Source organism: Parus major, chromosome 1A (assembly GCF_001522545.3).
Source record: "Parus major isolate Abel chromosome 1A, Parus_major1.1, whole genome shotgun sequence".
In the NCBI taxonomy this organism is placed as follows: Eukaryota; Metazoa; Chordata; class Aves; order Passeriformes; family Paridae; genus Parus; species Parus major.
The window spans coordinates 46533115-46556978 of NC_031773.1; the positions used below are offsets into that span (position 1 = coordinate 46533115).

Genomic DNA, 23864 nt, shown 5'->3' on the forward strand with positions numbered 1-23864 from the left:
CATGTAGCTACAAGGTAGTCCCATCAATCCTAGAGGCAGCTATGATAGCAAAAAGGCAAGAAAAAGCAGGGGGAGGGGAGGAAGCAGAGTAGATTTCGGGCTTCCTCTGGTTTTTCAATAGTCTCTATTGACCTAGAGACCAGTCCAAGAATAGTCATCATTTGGCTTCTTGCACCAGGGAATACAAGTGACCCTGTCTTTGTTCAGAGGCATGTGCAGTAAGCATGGTACGAGGACTGTTTGGGCCATGGTAAAAGCAGAGTGTACAAAAGTGATGGTGAGGAGAGGGAGAAGTATCTCAAAAGGAAGGCAAAGGAACTGCTGCACCAGGTCATAGGTATTTTAACAGCCTGGAGAGCTGTGTCTGGACTTGAAAAGGATAGATACTGAGATGAGAGAAACTGGAGTTGAGAGGCCATGAAATGGCTTCTTTAAAAACAGAAGTTATTCAAGTAAATGTAGATAGGGTGCTTGGAGGTTTAGAAGATAAGGTTTGGAAAAAGCAATACAAGGATTACATGGAAATGTGTAGGTCCCAGAAGCTTCACCACAGTATGAAGTCAAGGAATAGGAGAGGTTGGCAGATCACCCAAATGACAGTAACTTTCCTGTTGTTCCTAGGTACATACAAGTTTTCATGAAGAGTTTGTGAACCATCCCTACTAACACAACTAATAATGCTCAGGAGCCATTCCACATAACAGATGCTGTGTGCCAATCCATACTCAGATGCCTGTCCCTTGTACCAATGGTACAGCAAATGACTGGCTGGGAAGTCTCAGTATGAATGCAATCATTGGTCATTTGGTCAATCCATTCAGATGGACTGGGATTTCTTTTTCCTCATGAAAGGAGACAGTACTAATCCTTATTTTCTTAGGAAACATTTGAAGGTGAACTGCAAAGAGTTAAAAATACCCTGGGTTTTGATATGTTTTAAGGAGGAGGAGAAACTCCTCTGCTGCTATTTAAAATGAAACTTTACCTGAATGTTAACTAAACTTGAAAGTCATTAACAAGGGCAACAAACTGTGACAATTTGGATTAAGAGGACTTTAATAAAGCACAAGATGTTCAATATCTCTTTAGAACAGACACAGTAGAGTCATTCATTATGGAGACCAAATCCAAACTGGTGCATGTAAGGAAACAGGAGGACCATCCAACTGCAAACCAGATAGGAAGAGGAGAGCAGCTGAACACTAGCAAAAAAACAGAGGGGATTCTCTACATTATCTGTAGAGGTATAATGAATTATTACACCAATGAATTACAAAGGGTCCTTACCTACTAGCTAAACAGTTACAAGTCTCTAATGTAGAACAGAATTTCCTTTACTGTGCATATTGATTTTTCCTACCATAAGGACCTAAAAAGCAAAGATCTGTTGAAAGCTACTGAAAACCAGCCTTGGTTTCTGTACAAGATTAACTTTTTTCCTCTCAAACTGCTTGAAATGGACAGCTGTAGTGATAAACTAGAGTTTCTCATTCTAGTGAGAAAGTCAGGAAGGTACATAAACAGTTTGTTTAGAAAAAGTTGATCCCATCTCTGGATATATATTAGAATAATTCTATGATTTGAAAAAATACAGTTTTTCTCTGTATGCTTCACCTGAGGCCACAAATCAGTGTGTTTTGCAGAGCTTGTGACTGCACTGGTCAGCAGATTGTAACCCTGTGATCTTTGAGCCACATTTCTTTGGGGTATTTATTTCATTTGTTTATTTATAAATAGTCCAAATCCTGTTCTGGCCCCTATCTCCTCCTTCAGTCTAAAAGCCACTGGCTTCTCCTGCCTTGGATACCTGTCCCCAGAGGAGAAAAGACTGGGAGGGCATATAGCTCTAGGAAAGAAGAACACCTTAAGAGCTACACTCCTCAGAGAATCAGTTTTGTGTGACAGGACAGGTTGATTTACATTGTAGTCAGCAGTCCACTTACCTTGGCAATATCATACATGACTGAGATTTTAAATTCCCAGTCCATGAACGTGCCATCAGGGTAGGATATTTTATCATTTAAAACATCCTGTCAAGAGAAGAAAAGTTTTTCAGGGAAAAAGCAGAAGATGAGATATGGGTATACAAATTTCAACCAACTACTTTGTTCTTTATAGAGAGTACATGCACTAGACCTGAAGCTGACTCAAAAAATAGGGAATATTAAAGATACATTAAGTTTACACAGAGCTAGAAAAGTAGGGACAACAGAAAAGAGGGGTTTCTGCAATTAAAAATAGGTTTTGAATTTGGTCCTCAAAACAAGTCTTTAATAACACAAAGTAGGTCATGGTTAAACAAATGGTCAAGTTCTGCAAGAGGAAGGGAGAGGATTTTCCATGGTCAGTGCTCAAAGTCCATTTCCTACCAATTTACTCCTAGCTTTACAAGTTCAAAATAAACTGTTGCTTTATCTTTGCCTGACAATCATTTACAGTTCTTTCAGCCATGATGATATCCCTTGATAAAAGTAAACTTCTATGAGTATGCCAGTTTACCAGAAAATAACTTAGAGAGAACAATTATTTTGCTGCCTTGCTGTGAGTTTGTTCCAGAGACCACTGCTGCTGATGACAGTCTTTGTATGACCACAGAAGCAGAGACAATATATGCCCTCAGAAGAGCTGATGATTATCACTTCATGATTGGCACTGAAATAATATTGGTAGTAATAAACTATAAGTCTTTCCATACTTTTGCCAGCATCAATTTACCATTTCTTTTTATAAACAAAAATGAAGGGTTGTTTGCCCTTATAATGCAGAACTTGACATTTTTCTCCCTTACTAATATGGACTATATTCTTTTTTTGTGTCTTGCACACTCTGTGGTACACAAGCACATCAGCAGAGACAACAGCTACAGCTTGGAAAATGAAGAATAAGTTATATCCTATATGTTTCCAATAGGAGACACAATATAAATACTGGCTGTTACTGTGGCCTGGGCCTGTACTTTTCCTTGGCTCCACCTCACCTCATCCTCTTGCTGTTGAGAACCATCAAAGTGACAGCACCACCTGGGGAGGGATGGAAAGAACCAAGCAAGGGAGAGGAAACTTAGAAACCCGCCACCACTTGCTCAGTCCAATGCTGCTGCATGAGGGTCAAAGACACAGAGATGGGGATTTCTTTTTTACTTTGAAATTTGATAATTTGGGGGTAGAAAGAGACCTTTAAAATTCTTTACCCGCAGAGAACCTCTTTCGCAGTATTCAATCACCCCAAAGATCATGGTGTCTATCTTCACAGTGCCATAGAACTTGGTCAGGTTGTAATAATCAATCTGTAGGAGCTAGAGCAGAGACATTTAATCTGTTTTCAAAAACAATCATTTTTAGTCCAGAAACATAGGACTATGGATATTTGTGTGACATAGCTTTTTATCTCAAGGCCTGGTAAGATGTATGAGTTTCCCTTAAACCAGAGTGTACTAAAGCACTGAGTGAAACACTTGAAGACATTTGTCATTCCAGAGCCTTCTGGATTAGGGAGATAAGAGTGGTTGCTGTTGGATACTGCAAGTTAATTCCAGAGCCCACTGTAGTATCTATTACTGCCTCTCTATCAAACTTCCCAGCTGACCAGAATAGCCATTATGAGTGACAGAATGTTGCGAATCAGTCAGTAAATGGGCAAGTAATAAAAATTTAATGATGCTGCACGATATTATGGAGTTTGTCCATTTAAATAGACAACTGTAGTTTACTTTGAGGTATTTTTAGAGTTTATTGAATTCACAATATAGCAGTGTTGTGTAAGAGGAAAACCATTCAAAAAAAGATGCAGTACTGCAGCCAAATTAATCTCCCATGTTGAGTCTGTATGCAGAAGTCAGCAGAGAGTAACTTATATTTAAATAGCTGCAATTGGCATTCAATAATAAGATTTAACTACAACATTCCGCTACTGATGAATTAGTATGATATGAGCTAAAAGAGTGCAGTGCCTTTTAGCATCAGCTATAAAAATTGATTTAGTAAGGCCATATGACAGCACATGAATTGCTTCATTCATCCTCAGCTTGACTGGCACACAATCCAGACTCTGAAGTGGTGATGAGATCACACAACAAAGATAAAGTTCATCAAGCAATATCCTTTGAGGAATTCATTACCTGTCCACCTCACAAACATGAACAAGCATATGGCTGTTGGAGTTGACAGTGGAAAGCAATTACTTCACTCATAGATTCCATCCCACCCTGCTGTGTCCAGTTCCTATGTGCAACAGTTACCTTGTTCAGTTCTATTTTTTGCTTTTCTGAGAAATTACCATCACTGTTTTTGAGATCCTTTAGGATCACCACCTGAAGGAAAAATAACAGTGGGGGGAAAAAAATCATAGGTTTAGTACAGCAGCAATTCACCTTTCTTTTCCAAGAAATGTCCATAGAAAGAAATACTTCAGAAGCACCTGCCTACTGCTTCACTGTTGGAGTTTCAGTTAATCAGCTAATAAGTACTGGAACTATATTTTCTTCAAAGAATTTAGCTCTATCAGTTGTGCAGATTTTAAATTAACAAGAATATACTTCAATCAGGCAGACAGCTCTACTGAATGCACAAGAATTGCCATGTAAATAGCTTGTCCTCCCTTAACCTATTCACCTCTTCAGTACTAAAATGTATCAGATTTTTGGTTCCTGTGTTTATGCTTCTGTGCTCCTGGGCTAGGGGTTCATAGAGTCTAATATTTATCCTTCTGTCAGTAAAAAAAAAATACAAAGTAGCTGATAGGGAACAAATTACTTACTCCTTTCATAAGATCAAACCATTTTGCAAGGTCAGGGGAGGTGGAATGACCTCCTCCCAAAAAGTGCCCTCCTAAAGGAAGGGAGAAAGGAAGCATGGACACTGTAGTCAGGTTACCTTCTTGTCATATTTGCCCTGGCGCAGTCTCTGGGTGGTGTCACGTCTCTTATCTTCATCAATCTGTGAACAAAGAAGAATAATTAACTTGCAATTATCACCTACTCCCCACTTGACAGGTCCAGAAAGATTTGTAATGTCTGTGTGTGCCACGCAGAGAAGTATAACCCTTTCTCTCTAGGGAGGGTCACTACATGCCACAGAAGGTGTGGAACATCCATGCCACTCCCAGGCCCTCCACCTGCTGTTTTCATGCTCTTGGGCATTACACAGGCATAACAAAGCACTGGGAAATCATTTGTAACAAAGACTGGAAGTCAATACCCAACCCATTCAGCCATCACAAAATGAGCTTTACTGATGGGAATAGGTATATTCTATTAGGGAACAATAAATTGGGAATAATCTCTTACTTCTTCAATACAGCACATATGGGTTAAAAAAAGAAAAAAAAAAAAAAAAAAAAAAAAAAAAAGTTAACAGGTCCTAGTCCTAGCAGAGCCTTAGAGTATTGTAGTCAGAACATGTCAAAACCTCAGCATTGATTGTCTTTAGGAAACAGAATCCAAGACCTAGCTTTGGGCACTGTGCTTCTCTTACCTTCAAACTAACATGACTCGTCTCACTGGTCTCCAGAGGCAAGATTTCCTCAGGTGGTATATGGGACCATTTCTTCCACCGGCGCTCATTATCTCTCCTGTACTTCCTGAAGAATAAGAGAAGTCTTTCAGAATTTCCTCCCAGTGAACCGAAACCCTCAACAGGAGATTAGGACAAGGAAGCATCTAGTGGCAGGTTGATGAGACTTGAGCACAAGCCCTGTGGCTCTCCTCCAGTTTTTCAGTTTGAGGATACTCTTTAGTTCTCCTAGCTTTGGGAAAGCCTAAGTGCTCATTCATTCTATAGCAGAACAGAAGAGATTTAGCAGAACAACTGCTAGGCAATTGCCAGAGTCTCAGGGGTGGTCAGAAGAATTTAAAGCATAAAGGGATCTGGATTTGTTGGAGTCTGGAATACAGAGTTTGTGCCCTTGTTTCTGTTACTTAGTTATAAGATCCAGAAAAACACTGAATTTCATGTGATATGGAATTCATGAGCATGTTTTCATGGTGATACATGAAAATGGGTGTTGAAGTTAGATAGAAAAAGCTAAAAGTGTAAGTGTGTAGATTAGAATTTTTTTTTAAATTACTGGGTGAAAAAGTTAGTTTAGAGAACAGGAGACAAGATGGAGGATTTAGGGTGTTGTCCCTTGTCCCTTCTTTCTTCTTCATGTTCTTCTCCTAGAGGTTTTTGGGTAATAGTAAGTGATTGGATAGAAAATGCTGCAGTGCATCACAGAGGTGATGGGTCATTGGGTCATTAAGAAAAATAATATACGTGTCTACTGTTAATTGGGTAAAAATAGGTATAAAGATAAAAGAACTGCGTATTTCGGGGCCATTTTGTGCATCAGACACGAAGTGTGCCACAAGGCCTTGTTTGTACTATCAGAAGAAAGAAATGTACCAGATTGCAAAGATTAACCCTGTGTAGCCAGCCTGGAGAGACCTGTTAAGTTTTGTGATCACCTGTTAATAAACACGAGAAACAAGATTTTAATGAGCTCGAGAGTTTTCTTCGAATCATAAGAACTGAGATAAGCAGAGCTCCCCACGAGGGAGGATCCCAAAAGAATTCAGTCCAAAGGAGGCTGAGAAATCAAAGAATAAAAAGAAAAAGGATTTTATATAGTTTTCTCCTCCATGTTATTAAATGTACTTGGAAGAGAGGTCCCACAAACAAATGTAAGCCAATGGAAGTCCTGCCATCAACAGTGGATAGTAAGAACTGCTGTGAATACAATGCCAGGAGAGGAGGTGTTGAGTGATGAGGTGCTTTTTTGTGGGTATTCCCTTGTATTCTGCACATTTTATAAAAATGAGGGTAGAGTCATTGGAAATGGGAGAAAGAAACTGCTGTCTCCCTTGCAAAACTTCAGAGCAAGCACTGTCTTAGAGAAAAGCTACAAGACAGCTAGGGCTCATCAAATAATCTCCTTACTTATGCAAGTCCTTCCTCTACTAAAAAACCGCACAGGACTGACTGGAGCGTTTGCAGGAAAATCCGAACATACTGATGACTGCTGGCAAATGCTCCAAATGGCAGAACCCATACTATTGACTAACAACAAAATACACCCTTGTTCATTACATTTTTAGCATATATTTTCACAAGAAAAGGAAGACCAACAATTGCAGTAAGAGCCGTTTTTCTCTCTTCTAGCTTGTAAGTTGTGTCTGCGTGTCACTAGGATGCACTGCAGTTCAAACTAGTATCAGCTATATGATATGTTCAGGTGATTATGAAAATGTCAAACTGAATGAAAATCTACTAGGCTGACTATTTAGTTATATGTTTTTCTGGACTTGGAATTTTTACTCTGCAGTCAGAACTACACAGGTTGTGGAATACTTCAAGTGGGCTAGAGACTTAGGAGATAAAGAACAAATAATGAGGCATTTTGTTGATTTTCACAGTAATTTCTCTTCTTTGCTTGTTAGGGAACAATCTTTGGTAGCAATTATATTTGAGAAGTTTGCTATTATTTTGATACTACAATGGAGGTTTTATTCTAAAAAGTTCTCAGGAATGTCTTCTATATTTCATGTTTAGGAATATCACAATGATATGTATACAATAATAATCCAATCATCTAAACGGAATCTTTAGATTTTATACATCTGCAAATATGGAAAAGTATAGAATCTTTTACAAGTCCATACTTTTGTTTATTACTTTTTGTAGGCATTGCAAACTTTACTGTCTGTTTATATGTTAGTGCTTAGATGTGACAATGATTAGCTTCTACACATCTTGAGTACAATTGAATGTGTAAGAGTTGTGTATCTTTATCTCTGATTTTTCCCTTCTTTTAGTTAGGAAGGCAGATTGGCCTACTCAAAATAAAAGAGCCTGAATAGCATCTGTTTCTAATAAATTTTTCTTAAGATTTGATTTTCTTGCTTTTTCTGAAGTTCTCTGATACATAACAAAGACATAGACTGAAAACAGATGCATGGGTAAGGTAACTTTTTAAAGACTAAAGAAAATCCTATACTTTGGAATTGTGGTGGGATTTCTTCCATCAAAAGGAGGCATCAATGATTTCTATTTGTGCTTTTTCCATAATGATAAAGCTGGACTTAAACACTACAATTCCAAGCTGTTAGAAAAAAATTTATGCAGGGTGTTGGACTGAGTTGAAGGAATGGATCCATGCAATGAGAACACCAAAACCTCATGGTGTTTTGACTCCTACAGTGTCTCAAGAGAAATACCACCTTCTGGATTGAATTTTTATGTCACCATTACAGAAATATAAGTGAATCCCAGGAAAGATGGGTAGTAAAGTAGAAAAATTCTGAAGATTGGTCTGAGACTTATATTTCTCTGTATGTAGAGAATCTCTATGTAGAATCAGAGCTTCTTAGCAGAATTTAGAACACTGAGCCTTGCTGCATCTTCTTCCTTGATTATTAACCTGTTATAACACCACCATGGATGTAAGCACTGTTTGGCATATATCGAAGAGTTCACACAAGGGCCAACCACATAGGTATGTAAGGTAAGCTAATGAATGGCTCTTCAAGGAGAGATCAAAGGCATTGCCCTAGTGGGAAAACTGTTCAAGGACAAACAAACAGAAAGCCAATGGGATTTGTACCTTAGAATCAGCAAAGAGATGATCAGAACCAGAATCACAATTCCTGTGAGTGTAAAGACAGCAATAGTCAAGACGTGTGGGCCTGCAAAAAAGAAAAAATGAAAGATAACTTCATGGAGGATACTGAAAAACAATATTGTATTTAAGAAATTACCCTCACACACATGCAAACCACAGCAGCTGACCAAGGACACTTTTTGATCATACCCAAATTGAGAGGCTTTGATAAAGTCCAGCACTGCCTTGGGATGGCACTTGCCTATTTCAATGTGGGATGGACCATGACCCAGAGCAGTGCAGTCCTACATCCCCATCTGAGGCATGGGCAGTCTGTAGGGATACACAGGCAATGGTGCTACTGTGTGGACTGTACTCTGCAGTAGGAAATTAATATGCTATAGAGGGAAATTAATCTGGTGGCAGCATAAAGCCAGTAAAGTGTCCTTGGAAGCTGCCAGGAGCCAAGCAGTTTGAAAATCATGTTGTTCGGGCATCTGAGGACTTAGACACAAAAACCACAAAGCACACAAGAGCTTTAATCCTGAGCAGGCAGACAGGATGAACAAGGCTGGGAACTGACTAAGGTTTTAATGTTGATTGTCTTACTGTGGAAAAGCAAACTGAAGCCTCTCTCGTGTCTGTTCTTGGAACTCAGGGATACTGGGAAGGAAAGCTGGCCACCACCAACTTTCTTTGAAGAATAACAGGCCATTATCACAGAGCTTCAGCTGGTGGTCACATGTCTAGAGTGTACCTACTTTACTGAGCAAGTGTCTCAGGCAAAAAAGGCAGAGGAGAATCCAGTTTTGCAGATTGCTGTGTTGATTAAGGCCAGTAAAAGAGCTGAATTGTTCAGCCTTACTGAGGCTAATATACTTCTGTCTGTGACCAGAAACAGAAATGAAGGCACACAGAAAAAATGATCAAATGCAAAAATTAGTAAATAAATAAAAATCAAATTTATACACACTAGCTACCTTCAGAAGCAAGTAGCAATTGAGGAAGGATTTTCAACATACCAATTTTTGTGCCTGGATCTGACATAGGATTAAGTTTATCAACTCCTCTGGATTTTGGACCCAGATTTCTGCTTTGATTTTTCTTGTTCTGGGTATCACATCTCCCCACCTTCTTTCAGTATGTTCATCAGCCTAAGTAATTTAGCATTAGTCTGATGCTCTCTGATGAAAACCACCAGTACTATCATTTTCCTCCACAAGTTAAGTCACCACTATCAAATGAGAGATAAATAACAATGGGAAAAGACATTTTGCATTAAAATTGTCTGAAACTTCAAGTTTGTGAATTATAGCATGAAGTTTCAATAAACAGATTATAGTTTCCTATGGAAGTGCTGTGGGACCATATTTTCCCTTTCCTGAGGTTCTGCTACCACCTCCTGGCTCTTAGTCTTACAACAGGCAGAGAGAGAGTGCATTACCTATTAACTGGTCCTCTGGAACCATAAACGTTTGTTGTATTGGAGAATGATCTTATCCATGTTTAGAATGAGGGTTAAAACTTTCTGAATAAGGGGAAAATATGGATGAAGCCCCGTTTTCTTCATGGAATACTATGAGGAAGGTAGGCAACAGAACTGGGTCAGCTGTTCTCAGTTACAGCTTAGGAAGGAGCAAGGCTCTGGTGGTCTGCACTGTTCACCTACCTGAATGAAAAGATATTCCAGATTGGAAAGTTTTGACTGGCTATAGCAAGGCACAGTGATTACTTAAACTTTGACTTTTTTTGGGGGGGGATATATTTATTTACAATCACATAGAAGGAAGTTGGTTTCTTTAAAAAAAAAAAAAAGTGAGAACAAAATAATCAAGTGCCTTTGGGAGGCAGTTTAGTTTAGTATGGCTTGGCCACAGTGTCAGACTTCAGTTAAACACTAGATGTTAAGCTACTGATATTTGTACACGCCGGCTTTCTGCAATTCTCTTTTTTTCCCCCTTGTACAGCAGCTTCAAACAAGGACATACCAAAGGGAATATTTGAATGATATTTCAGATCCACTGACAATATGGCATGTTATGGGGCCCAAGGAATGGATGAGAATGGTACTGAAGCAACATCAAGAAGGCAGGAGCCAGAAAGCACAGAGCTCATGGAGCTGGTACAGGGAGACCCTGTGGCTGACGTGTGCACAGACAGCAGTCATGGTCACACCAAGAGAAACCAGAGATTTGACCAGAGTTGAGAAATCAAAACTCCACTGAAATCCCTCTACTCTTAGAGGGAGTAGAAAAATTTTCTGGATTCTTATCAAAGCTGCTGCCTCTTCCTGGTAGCTCCCATGAGTCTCTCACAATGAACCACTACTCTCTTATGAAGGATAAGGCCAAATTTGAGGGCGTCTGATTTACTTTACTAAGGAATAAAAATGTTTAAACCCATTTTACCACCTTACTGTGCATGGACTCTTAGCTAGCAGAAGGTGTTTGTCTCTCCAGTTATGATTTGCCTATTCCCTAATGGAGGCAAAGTACAGTAAATTAATGGGAAGCCTTTCGCAGAAACTTTTAACAGCAACATCACTGGATTTTCACTGATGAAATGACTCAGGTGAACACTAACTCACTGTGCACTAATCCTTGTGATTACTGCCACTGCAATAATTTTTATTCTGCATATCATACCCGGAAGCATATACCCTTCCATTGCCAATTACCATGTGGCAGCAGTCTTAAAGGGGGAAACAATCTCAGGCTGATCAGACTGACAAGGCTGTACTCTCCTATGCTGAAAAACAAGGGACTTCATCCATTCTATCTAGGAATCTCCATTCTATCTAGGAATCACCAAAAACTCAAAAGGTGGTAATTTCTGAGATTTTAGATTTAAAGTTTGGGTGTAAATAGAGCCATAACCTAGTTTCCCATGGTCTTTCTTCAGAGTCAGCTCTTCTCAGAGCGCCCTGAATCTGCACAGTGCTGTGTCCTCTCCCCAGCTCCCTGCAACAAGGATAAAGGGGCAAGCAGATACATGCTTCATGCTCCATCAGATGCTCCATCAGATAACAGAAATGCAGAGTCAGATAACTCATCATAACCTTAATTCTGCTGCCTTTCCCGAACAGTCTTCCAAGCAGTTCACATCACTACCACCTTATAGTGAAGATTATTTGTTTGGGGGTGACTTTCTGTGAAATACCCCATGGTATTTCCCATAATCACTGGTACAGGATCCAGTTTTCAAGAGACTTAGTATCAGCACCTAAACAGAAATAAAGGTTTTGAACTGGACTGGAGGCAGAGAACATGGGGCGATGAGGCAGGAGAAAGAAAGATGCTGTTCTGCACCCAGCTGAAAGCATGCTGGATCATACAGCAGGTAGATCTCAGGACTATGTGACTTGTCTTCAAAGAGGTAGGTGGTAGGTTTAATGGGTGTCTCACCAGTGCCTGGAGTATCACTGGGCAGCCTGTGGTTCTTCCAGATAAAATCAGGACTGTTAGTCGCCTCGTATGTCTCATTGCTTTGAGTGTTGAAATACAGAAGAGGTTTGAACTACAGTATGGAAGAGGGAAGAAATGCAGTCAGCAACTGTGTTCTCCCTCTTTTGTCCCTTGCTTCAGACTACCCTCAATAAATGTATTGCCCAAACTCAAATTAACTTTCCTGCTACAGTGGTGCATTTCTCAGTGTAGCCATATGTTTGGCTTCCATATTCTTTCTCATTCCTCCCTTCTCTCTGAAAATTTACCAATCCCACAAAATACCAGCTGCACTTCACTTAGTGAATCACCAGATTACATCAATCCTGTCAGTCTCCAGCACACCTCACATGACCCCCTTCTGGCATGCACAGCATGCCTTGGCACTCCACCACTCCTGCTGTAATTATTTTCATCATTCTTATGCAATAGTACAAGGCATTTTGTTTTTCCTTTCATATATAAAGTCAAACAGTTGCACCCTGGACATACATACATAATTTGCAGTCTGTGATGTGTACAGCACAGTCAGATTGGTATCAATGTCTCCAAATTCATCTAGAGTCACAGGACCCACTACACCTGCAGACACAAGGAATTAGTCATTTTCAGAAGCACAAATAAGGAGCAGGAAGGATGGGATAAATAAAAGGATTTCTTATGAATAAAGGATACTTAGGATACTTTTCTTCTTCATGTATGTGCTAGATACATATCAGCTCAGTGTGGTGCTACTTCTCTTTTAATACCACACTACACTTTCTTTACAAAATGCAATAAAATCTGTTGAACTGACAGCATTGAAGAGGAAAGTCTCCCTCTAGCTACAGGAAAATATATTGTCAGATTTCTTCAGCATAACCAAGAATGTCAGTCACCTCCCTTGAAGAAACCATTTTGGAAGTGAGAAGCAAAATAGTCTGTTTCCACCTGCAGTTTGAATCTATCAGCAATAAAGAAAATACAAGGATATTTTCATTCCCTTTACTCTTTTGAAAGCTCTAATAATAATGTTTTAACTATGTTCTTTTTGCCTTTAGCTTCCTCTCACTTTATGTCAGCAAATGGGCAAAATAAGAAACTGCCTGTGTAGCACATTGCAAGGATTTTGAGGTGGAACTTCCCAAATCCCTCAGCACAGCTTGATTTTGCTCCCATGAAGTCAGTTGCCTCAACATGAGCACAAGCTTAGCCAATATCCACCACTCCTGGAAATCTCACCTTCATTTTTCCCTTTTTGTTAGAGGACGATTTTTTGATCAGCTTCAGATTGTCCTTTTGCTGCTGTTGATGATGAATTGTTTTATTTCTCCTAAGTTCAGTATCAGCATTATTTTAGTTCAGCAATTACCTTCTCCCTTTTCACCTCAAAAACTGATGCTAACTTTTTTATGGTCCACCTTTTTAATATCAAAATAATTATTGTATGAAATCCCTACTGTACCAGACTCCATCACAAGAAAAAAATGAAGGTGATTCAACACCTATCACTTTTAGGATTTTTTTTTTTTTAACTAAACCTATAAATTACAACAGGCATTACAGTGCTGTATTTTGGATGAGTAAAAATGTTTGTGAAACTTAACTTTCAAACTTAAAATGAAGAGATGAGTACTGATATTCAGAAAGGTTTGCTGTCTCCAGGAGAAGTTAGTTAATTCTATTTTTCTAGGTATTGGATACCACAGCTAAAGCAAAAATAAGCCTGCAACCTTTCTTATGTTAGGAAAATCTAGGAAACTTCTACACATGCATTTTCTGAACATAGGTGGAACATATACACAAAACTCTCAGTCATCATTTTGGTACAGATCTTTGATGTGAAGCAACAACTGGGATTGTACTGCCAGAGAGATAATGTTTTCACTTCTTCGTGTTAGTTTTGCTTCTGTCTTCTCCTAATGATTGAATTCTGTGACTTTAAGCCCATGGCCTACAAAACAAAAGCTCACCATTGCTAGACAACCCGTGAGAGGAACAAGTTGAGTAAGAAGAGCCAACCCACTGTCAACTGGCCTACACTCACACAGCAGGTACCCAGGCCTACACAGTTTTGTAAACTGGAAAAGGTTAAAACTACTTCATTAAAGCTCAGCCAGGTGACTTCAGAGTCATTTTGAACATCAAATACTGAAGCTAACATCCTTTTAAAAATTATATTAAAAAAAAAGTCTGAGAATAAAATTCACTGAAAGGCTTGGACTTGTTTAGTGTAGAACTGACTTACCCTAAGAGTGTTTAAAATCAAACTTCTTTCCCCTCATCAATTTAGTGAACCCTGCACAGGACAGTACTTTCTTTTTACCTTCAAAAGTGGTATTTCGGAATTCAGTGATTAAACTGAAAGGTGACACTGGGCTCTGGGAGACAACAAATTTCTTGAGACTATGTCCAAACAGCAACACTGCATTAAAATAGCCAGCAAGAAAGTCATCTTCCATCTAAAACAAAAGAAAATAAAAAATGGCTGTTTGAGAATTCATGTTTCTGCCATAAAGCTATAATAACTTTGATTTGCTTCATTTGGCAGAAACTCCAGCATGGAAGATCAGAATCTGCTGAATAGGGAGTGAGTAGATGGCCAATGCCACACGAGTGTTCTCATTTTGAAAAAGAAAGGTAAACAAAATATATTTTTGATGTATGAAGACAGAAAGGTGCTGAAAATTTAAGAGGCCAATGTAAAGGTCTGGCATGCCAATCCTGGTGCAAAGGATTCACCAGTAGGCTCTTCGCAGTTCTGCTTTGCTCAGTGTGTCCCAAAGACCCCAGCTTTGGATTAGAGTTTCTGTGCAGATAATTCAGTGTGGTGCCATCAAGTTTGGGCTTCCTAGAGGCCAAAGCTCAGGGGCAAGGAGCTGTGCCAGAATTTCCAGCAGCCTGCCATAGAACTGGCACTCAAAAAGCATTAAGCCCAGGCTAGGGGATCTAGAAGCCCTGTAAATACAGCCAGAAGCTTCAGGCTGCCTGCTGGGGAGCTGAAGCTCAAAGCCACAAATCCTGGAAGGAACTCTACATGAAGGACCTGGTTCCTGGGCAGACAGCAGGAGTATCAATTTCACTAAACAAATACTACATTTTCATAGGTTCTCCTTTTCAGGAAATAAAGAAAAAAATACTTATTTCCTATGGAAAAAAATGGTTCTTGTTTTTGAAGCTTATCCGGAAAGCCACTTGAAAGAAACTGCAATGGTTGTCATCTCTTAGACATATCTGCACAGAAAAGTTAGTCAACAATTATTAGTTCTGAACTTTCCATGCTCACATCTCAATTACATGTATAGATCTTCCTTGAGTGATGCCTTGCAGCTTCATATAAGATTTTCTGTCACTCAGATGTGGAGTGAAAAAATCATGTGCCTATAAGTCTCCCTCACGCCCTGTGAATACGACATGTGCAGAACAAATTAAAAGTTTGAGTTGAACTTCACAAAGCAGGAATATGACAGCTTGCAGATTTGCCTTATGATACTGTATTTTGGCATCATTACATCAGGGCAAAATGCCATCCTGCAATAATAGAAGGAAATATCAGCTTAGAAGCATGACAGGAGATGATTACATTTTTAATGAGATGATTTGCATTTTTAGTTTTCATTTCTTCATACATGAACGGGAATGAACTGAATGCAATAATCAGATGTAAAATAGCACTCTTACCAGGCTGTTGTCCTCCATCTCTATGTAGTCTCTAATTACAGTATTGTAGCTGTAATTAGTTGGTGGCAGAGTCAGGACAAGTACGTGGTGCATGTAATCAGCTGAGATGTTCTTCTTGAAGTACGTGTTACTGCAAAGCAAAGCACAAGTGTCCCATGAACACTGAACAACAGGGTCAATGGTATCCACGACAGAATTCTCAACAGCACTCTTAAATAAGAGGTTAAAACAGTAGTTCTAAAAATAAAATTTCATCATGCACACAATTCTTTATATCATTCATTCCCTGATGACAGCTTTTGTACCTAAATATATTAGAAGATAATATCAAGGAGACCTGACAATCTGACAATCAAAGGTTGTTGTGAACTACTGTTATTATTGTGACTGTTTGCTTTCTGTCCTGTTTATTGCCCCTTTTTTTTTTTTTCAAGCAGAGTTTATATTTATTAAAACTCAGTTTCTCCTTGGAATTCACAATACAGCAATCATAGTTTCATCATGTTACAGTGCCTGTTTCTGAGCTCTTCTGCACTCTTTTTGCTTGTTCCTTTAATTTTGATATTTCCTGCTCAAATTGAGCACAGCAGGAGTTGCACTAAAAGCATTTAACAGGAGGGAATAAAACAATCACAGAGGTGTGGAGAGCAGATTATTGATTCATTTGTTTAATTCAGTGAGACAGGAAAATCAGAGGAAACCGTGTTAACTTGAAAACTCTGCTAAAAGAAGCAGAAGATGTTGTAGTTTTTCAGGTATCTTTAGTTTCATCACCCTGACAGGCCATCTGGAAGTGCTTCACAGACTGGCCACCACCAGATTCACATGTTAAAGAAGAATTTAGTAATAGATATTAGTGTCAACTGGCAGCATCTGTCATTGCTATGGCTAGACTAATAGAAAATAATTGTATGAGCCTTCTCTCATTATTAATGGTTAATCATCTTTTTATTTTGTCAGTCAGTACTGACTGTACAGTACAGTCAATACTGTATTAAGATTTTTGGAGACTATAAGCTCCACTCCATCACCATCTGATTGGATTCTGACACCAGAGCCCTGTCCCTGCCTTTCCCTGAATCTTCTGACTTTTACAATGCACTTTTCACCCTAAAGAATTTCAAGATGTTTTTCATCCAGGCTTGGACTGAACTAGCCAATTGAAAAGGAAACCTCATTAAACTCCACCAGACTGGATAATCCTCCACCATCCCACCTCTCTTTAGGGAGGCTTAAAGACTGTGTTTGTGTCCTGCTCATCAGACAGCTCAGAGCTGACGAAAATTCAAATCTATCACTTTTTCAGAGGCACTTCATTCCTGGAGAAGCACGGGACTTTGCCTACTCTCCCTCCTACAGCTTGAGTTTTCATCTAATACATCTGTCTGTATTTTGGGTTTTTTTAAGAAGAATAATGTGATGTGAGATACTTAGCAAAACAAAGGTCTATAGAAAGTTTAAGAAGGGCAGCATATAAAGCAGTCTGAGGCAGCTGGCTATATCAGAAGAATGCATATCACAGCAAAAAATCCCCTAATCATCCTCACCTATTGTAATGCAACAATCATACCTACAACACCAGTGTTAAAACACTCACATACACAGTTCCCATTGAGCATTTGCAAAGAATCAGAAGTTGAGGCCAGTTGCCTCAGGAATAGCAAATGGGGATTCCTAGTGCCTGGATAAAATTGTGGAATGCTGAAAGCTCTTAGAAGCACTTAAATAAAAAAAAATAGATATGGTGAACCTGAAAGCATACAGAATAGAGAAGATCCTGTTAAAACCTGAACAGGATCCAGTCTGGAACCAAAGGTTAAATCTCTGAAGTCATTAACCCACAGTTTTTCAGAACTGACCTGTTATGGTCAGCTTTAGACACAAGAGCTGGGAAGCCCCACCAGCCCTAGAAGTTCATAGAATCTTTTTGCTACACCAAGAGTGAAGTGAGTAAAATCAAGACATGGGCACGCACATTTGCCTTGCGATCATCCATCCATCCATCCATCCATCCCACCAGCACTGTGCCAGGCAATAACTTTCTAACAGACTGTGACTTGCTATGGCAACCGGGGCTATACCCAAAAAACACCTGGTTTAGGTATCTACACTTAGCTGTACAGGTGTAATCTTTGCTGTGTCACTTAGGTTTAGAGACAGAGATCAGCTCTCACTCCTTGTATACAGCCAAGGCTTTTGAGGAAACCATCAGTAAGGCCAATTTATGTCAGACACCTTCTATAAAGAGTTTTGTCATTAGCAATATTAAGAAGAAATTAAATAATAGAAAACTTTGGTTGTATACTAAGAAATTTCTCTGAGAATTTATGTTTCTGTGGTTATAAAGATGTTGAAGAGGTGGTTATAAAGTGCAAGAGTTATAAACCGGGAGAACCCTTGTATCACATAAATAATTTAAAAACTGGATAAATGGAGTCTATAAAAATGTACTTTAAGTCCTATTTACATAATTGTTTGGTTGGGCAGAGTGTATGAAAAATGTACCGTATCTCAAATGAACCATATCTCATGACTCTTCTGACTTTGGACTCTGTGCTTCTTTCATGGTTTCCTGCATCAAGGAGCTCACAGGACAACATTAAACCTACTTGCTCTGTCTGTGCCTTAGAAAAATATTATATGAACCAAAAGGGATTTTGTAGAGGACGTGCCATGAATTAAACTCTATGCATGTTGCATAAATGGCAAGACATGAGGACAGATGGCAATATAAAACATTTTGTGAAAGAACATTTCTTCAACAAAACAGTTCCACTCAGACTATTTCCATTATCTGTTTCTATCCATCAAAGGTGATACTTTACTTGAAGAGATCTATCAGGATGATAACGATGTCATTATCCACCTTCTCCATCCCTAGGTCTGTTCTGACATCCTCTGGAGAGCCACACATGATGATCACTACAGAATGGGAAAAAATGGATACAGATTGGTGAGATTACAGACAAGAAGAGGATGTTTGGCTGCTCCCCCATGTTTGAGTAGCAAGCAGTAGAGCAGCTCTGGACTAAGGCACATTATCTGTGCTGTACTGGGGCCCAGACACAGAGCTCCAGCCTCTCTGCAGTAAAACTAGGATATCTGAGGGGAAGTGGTAAAAGGTGCTTCAACACCTGCACCATTTTCTGTCTGATTGCACCACAGCACTACCATTATCTTACTCAAATAAGCATTATGAGTTGTGGTACCATAACATCAACTCAATATGAACATTTCTAGGTTAAATTGCCTTCATATAATGGTTTCATTAGCTTGCTTACTCTCACATTCACTTGGCCTGCTGATGCCAGGTGCTTAGTCTTAGGAGCACCTGGTATGAGGTATTTATTCATTCATTCATTTTTCTAGTTTAGATGAATCATTTCCAGAAGTGCCCCTTTATGGCAAAATGAGGTCCATAAATATATCAGGACTGCAAACACATGAATGATAGAGAGCTTGCAGTATCTATATTCTTGTAGTATTTAAAGCCCTTCTTAGAGAAACTGTGATCCCTGGATTTCTGAATCTCACAAAAAAGAGCTTGTGCCTAAATAGGAAAATTTACCCCAAAAGCTCTCTGGAACCAGGATATTCCCCCATATTTTATGAGGATGAAGAGAGGAATCTAGGAACTTTGTGTCATTTCATCTTTACATCCATGTAAAATGGTATATCTTTGTTTCCACTTTCCATTTCTGGTGAAAGGCTTTCCCTATAACCTAACTAAGGGGTGTGTTTGACTTCCTTGGAAAAGCAACTCACTTGCAGGGCCAGTGCAGCCTCAACCCCTCCTTACCGTTGCTTTTCCGGTTTGGACTTTGCACAGTTTTTCTAAGCAGTTCCGGTGTTCTTAAAATGTCCTTGAACTTGAGTTTTTCAGAGAACTCTGTGATTCCAGCATCTAACGCATTCATGTACCTGGCATACAGGAACAAAAATATTGTCAGGAAATTGCTAACTCTTCACATTTTCCTAAATCAACCATAGTGCAAGATAGGCTGTTCAGAGTACATAAGAGTGTTTATAAGCTGGTATGAAACCTCTTCTGCAGCAATAAAAGTGAAAGAATCAATACATGGCATGAAAGGTGCAGAAATGCTTGGAAAGTCAACCAGAGCTATTTGAGCATGGTTGTACAAAGGACAGATTTGGAAAATGCAATGATGTAATAACAGATTAACAATTAAAAAAAAAATAATCAAGGATATGAGGAAATTGCAGGAAGTGAGACTAACAGGGAGGCAGAGCCATTAAGCTCTGCTATTTAAGACATCAGCAGTAAAGTAAGAAGGTGCATGTGAAGGTTCAAAGAACTAAACAGGAACTACAGAAAGAACTAAGATAAAAACTACACATGTACCCTGAGTGTGAGAGAAGTAAAGAAAGAAAATCAGCAACAAAAAACGCATGCAGAATCAGTTAAAACTTGAAGGGAAAAATGAGCTCAGCAAATAAATCATGCAAGTAAAATTTGCTAAAAGATTGAGGAAAAACAGTGAGCTCCTTCTTCTACTCTTGCTTCAATATGTTATTTCTGAGAAGAGATATTCTATCTGAAATTAAGTTAATGCAGAGGAATAACCAAAAGAACTCTCTTTGTTTTCAAACTACATAACCTTTGATCTACCAGCACTCAGTCCTATGAGCTACTAAATACCTTTTGCTTCCTTTATTTCTGTTTTTTTTTCCTTTAGGAACAGAACTATTAACCATTTATTTACAGAAACATACGCATAGTTGAAACATAACCTGATTTTGCTATCAGTGTGGGCATTCACTTATTTTTATATATATGGGAAAAACAATTAGCTCATGAAGTAATACTTGTGAGAAAAATCAATCTTTTTAAATTGCACTTCAAAAACCTTCACGCTGACAGTTTCTATTAAGGCAGGATGAGATGCATTGTTACAATTAAATTAGGATAAAAAGTGGGCAGAGATACAAAATTAATTTTTTTGTTGTTAATTCAACAATAAAGGGGCTTGAATAATTCTGAAGTCATAAAGAAGGTCCTGGTCAGAGGCATTAAAAAAAGTGAAATAAACACTTGAAAAGTTCAGAAATAATTTTCATGCAACTATTTCACTGAAAGGTATGAAACCTGCAGAATTAAAGGGATTTAGCTAAAAAGTGTGTAGTGAATTAGCAATTTCAGCTGCAAACACAGAGATGTAGAGATTGTAGTAAGAGATGAGTGAAGTACACTGATATTTTGAAACATCAAAGAGAGGTAATCATAGCAATTACATCATGTGATCAAGTTACTATCTATACTAAGAAAGAAAGAAGGAAAAATGTAAGTCCATAGATACCTACAAAAGAATTAAATGGAGACCAGGTTTTAAGTTTCTCAATTCTCTCAATTCAGGAAAAAAAAACTATTAACCTTTTCATTCTGTATCCAAAATAAACATATATAAATAAATATATGCTTCTATCAATCTGAAGCAAACACAGTACATTTTGCTTAGAATTCTGCAAGTCCCTCAGGTTATGAATTAGAAATATATATAATAGTTATATAGTTGTTACCTTTCAGCTACATTTATTAAATTAGTAAGAGAAATTAGACTTTTTTTTTTTTTAATTAACCGGCTTTCTATATCCCAAAATGGGAAAAAAAATCAAAGGAGCATAGAAACACTCACATGAGCTGAAAGTTAAATAAGACTCAATAACAGAAAAAGTTATTATAAATACTGGTATATTAAAGAGTCTATTGTCTAAAAGCAGCCAAGACAAGTAGAAAACCCAGCATTTCTGAGAATCAAGCACAGCCTGATGTTTCAGGTCACAAAATGAATCCTATCTCCTTTGCTCCAAACTGGTGAGAGTATAGCTTAAACTCTGCAATCACCGGGGTAAATTTGTTTGAAGAAAGATACAGTTTGAATTTTGGAAATAGTGCCTACAAATTGAATCCATTAATGTAGGAAAACACTTTAAGAGCTTAGTAAGATCCCTAACCTAAAAAGGCACCTATGGAAGAATTTATATATTAATATGAAGTTTTATTAAGGATGCTAAAAACAAGTATTTTCATCACAGACAACTATGTTGTCCAAATGAAAAGCAAAGGCTTGCAAATATTTAAAATAGACTGAGAGAAACATTCAAGTAAGTGCTACAGCCAAAAGCTACAATTCATCTTTTCTTTCTCTCATTTCTTGGTAGCAGTAAGACACCTCCCGAAGTATAGGACTGAAATAACATTTTGCAGAAACCATGTCTGAGGGTGATCATGTATCAACAGCTGGGTCAGAGGTGGATCCAGATCTTACCAGAGGCATGGCTCTGAGGTATCAGTTCTCTTGTAAATGTAGACAGATTCCCAGGTTGTGGTTTTGAATGGCAGACCAGAATGTCTCCAAAAATAATAGAAGAATTGGTTCAGTTTCCTGGCTGGGGTCAGAAGACGCGTTAGGTTTACTTTGTAGTCACAGGACAGTCCAAAACTCCCTACAGAGATCAGAGGCAGGCTCAGTATTGTTTCAAGTCTGAAGGAAGAGATAAGAGGACAAGTCTGAACAGATTGCTGTTGCACCAGGGCAGCTACCTGATTTCCATCCTCACCTCCCTCTCCTCTTGTGCCCTGAGTTAGTTTAACACAATTTGGACCTGAACCAGAAGGCTCCTCAAGAACACAAGCAGATTTCAAGTCTGTATTGGTACCAAAAATGCCTGTGGAACTGCTCTAGACAGCTTCTCGCACTGTCCCCACTTACCCCTGACCTTTTGGGTACCACACACCATTTCAGCCCCAAGGGCTGTGGCTGAAAAAAGTGCAAAGGCTCATGACAGGCTCCCTGGCTGCCATTACCATGGGATGGATTTATTCTCCTATTGGGACAGTGCTGCAGGGTGACAGCTTTTTGCCATGAAAAAAGCTTCACTCCTACAATTCAAAGGAAAAATCTTCATTTCACAAAGGTTTATTTTAGGAGCTATACAACAGTCAGGGAGAAAAAATTAAGGCAACCTTCTGCCGACAAGGAATTTGTAAAACAAAGATCATTTTAAACACAGGGACAGTAAGCTTTTAAGAACAAAAATATATTCCTGGATGCTGCAATGTTATCTGACTAAATGCAAAATATTTTTGTTCTTGTTTGATGCTTTTTTATAACAGGGAATTTTGCCTGCAAAAGCCATGGCCATAAGAGTTGTTGGCATTATTGTCACAAAATTTTATTTTCCAGGTAAAGTCCACTTACCAAGTTACAGGGTTTTTACTTATTGCAACAGAAACAGACATAGATGATGTAATAAATGACAGGGAGAGTATTTCACTAATTAAACAGGTTTGTTTGGGTTTTTTTTCTGACAGACTTAGAATAGAAGACAATAGATTATTTCAGTTAAAAGGGACCTACAAAAATCATACAGTCTAGACTACTTCAGGACTGACCAAAAGCATGTTATTCATAGAAACACAGACTGGTTTGGGTTGGAAGAGTCCTTAAAGATCATTAGTTCCAAACCCCATGCCATGGACAGGGACACCTTCCACTAGACCACTTACTAACTGCATTGTCTAAATGCCTCTTCAACATGAACAAGCTTAAGGTACAATTAATCTCTCTAGGTAGCCTGTTCCAGTGTTTGGCCATGCTCTCATTAAAAGCATGCTTCCTAATGTTCAACATACAAACACAGCTTTGAATCATTCCCACTTGTCCTGTTGCTGAATCCCAGGAAGAAAAGATCAGCACCTCCCTCTACATTTGCCCTTCTCAGGAAGCTGTAGAAAGCAACAAGGTTTCCCTTCAGCCTCCTTTTCTCCAAATAAGACAAACCAGTGCCCTCAGCTCCTCACAGGACATGCCTTCCAGCTCTTTCACCAGTTTTGTAAGCATTCAAGGACCTTCACATCTTTCTGAAACTGTGGGGCTCAGAACTACACACAGTGCTCAAGGTGAGGCCACAACACCACTGAGTACAGCTGGATAATCACCTCTCCTGACAGCTGGTGATGCTGTTATGCACCCCAGGGAAGGGTTTGCCCTCTGTGCTGCCTGGGCACACTCCTGATTCGTGTCAAGCTGCCAACCAGCACCCCCAGATCCCTTTCTGCAGGGCTGCTCTCCAGCTACTCCTCAATTCAACTTACTGTCAGGAATTAGAAGTTTCCCTATCAAAACTGGGATTGTATCCATGGGCTTTGGAAGGTGATTTTCTTCC

General features: G+C 38.9%; 1 protein-coding gene across 1 annotated transcript in view; it reads right to left on the reverse strand.

Annotated features, from left to right (window-relative positions):
- The window catches only part of GUCY2C (guanylate cyclase 2C), a 44782-nt gene that overhangs the window by 18094 nt on the left and 2824 nt on the right, over positions 1–23864 (reverse strand). Inside the window, exons 4-16 of the mRNA XM_033514719.1 lie at positions 21965–22180; positions 19477–19598; positions 18503–18599; positions 15678–15807; positions 14323–14458; positions 12514–12599; positions 11979–12090; positions 8578–8659; positions 5472–5577; positions 4872–4934; positions 4238–4309; positions 3191–3295; positions 1944–2030 (exon numbers count right to left, since the gene is read on the reverse strand). Of these exons, the coding sequence (XP_033370610.1) occupies positions 1944–2030; positions 3191–3295; positions 4238–4309; positions 4872–4934; positions 5472–5577; positions 8578–8659; positions 11979–12090; positions 12514–12599; positions 14323–14458; positions 15678–15807; positions 18503–18599; positions 19477–19598; positions 21965–22180 (1414 nt within the window). The remainder of the gene's footprint in view (positions 1–1943; positions 2031–3190; positions 3296–4237; positions 4310–4871; positions 4935–5471; positions 5578–8577; positions 8660–11978; positions 12091–12513; positions 12600–14322; positions 14459–15677; positions 15808–18502; positions 18600–19476; positions 19599–21964; positions 22181–23864) is intronic.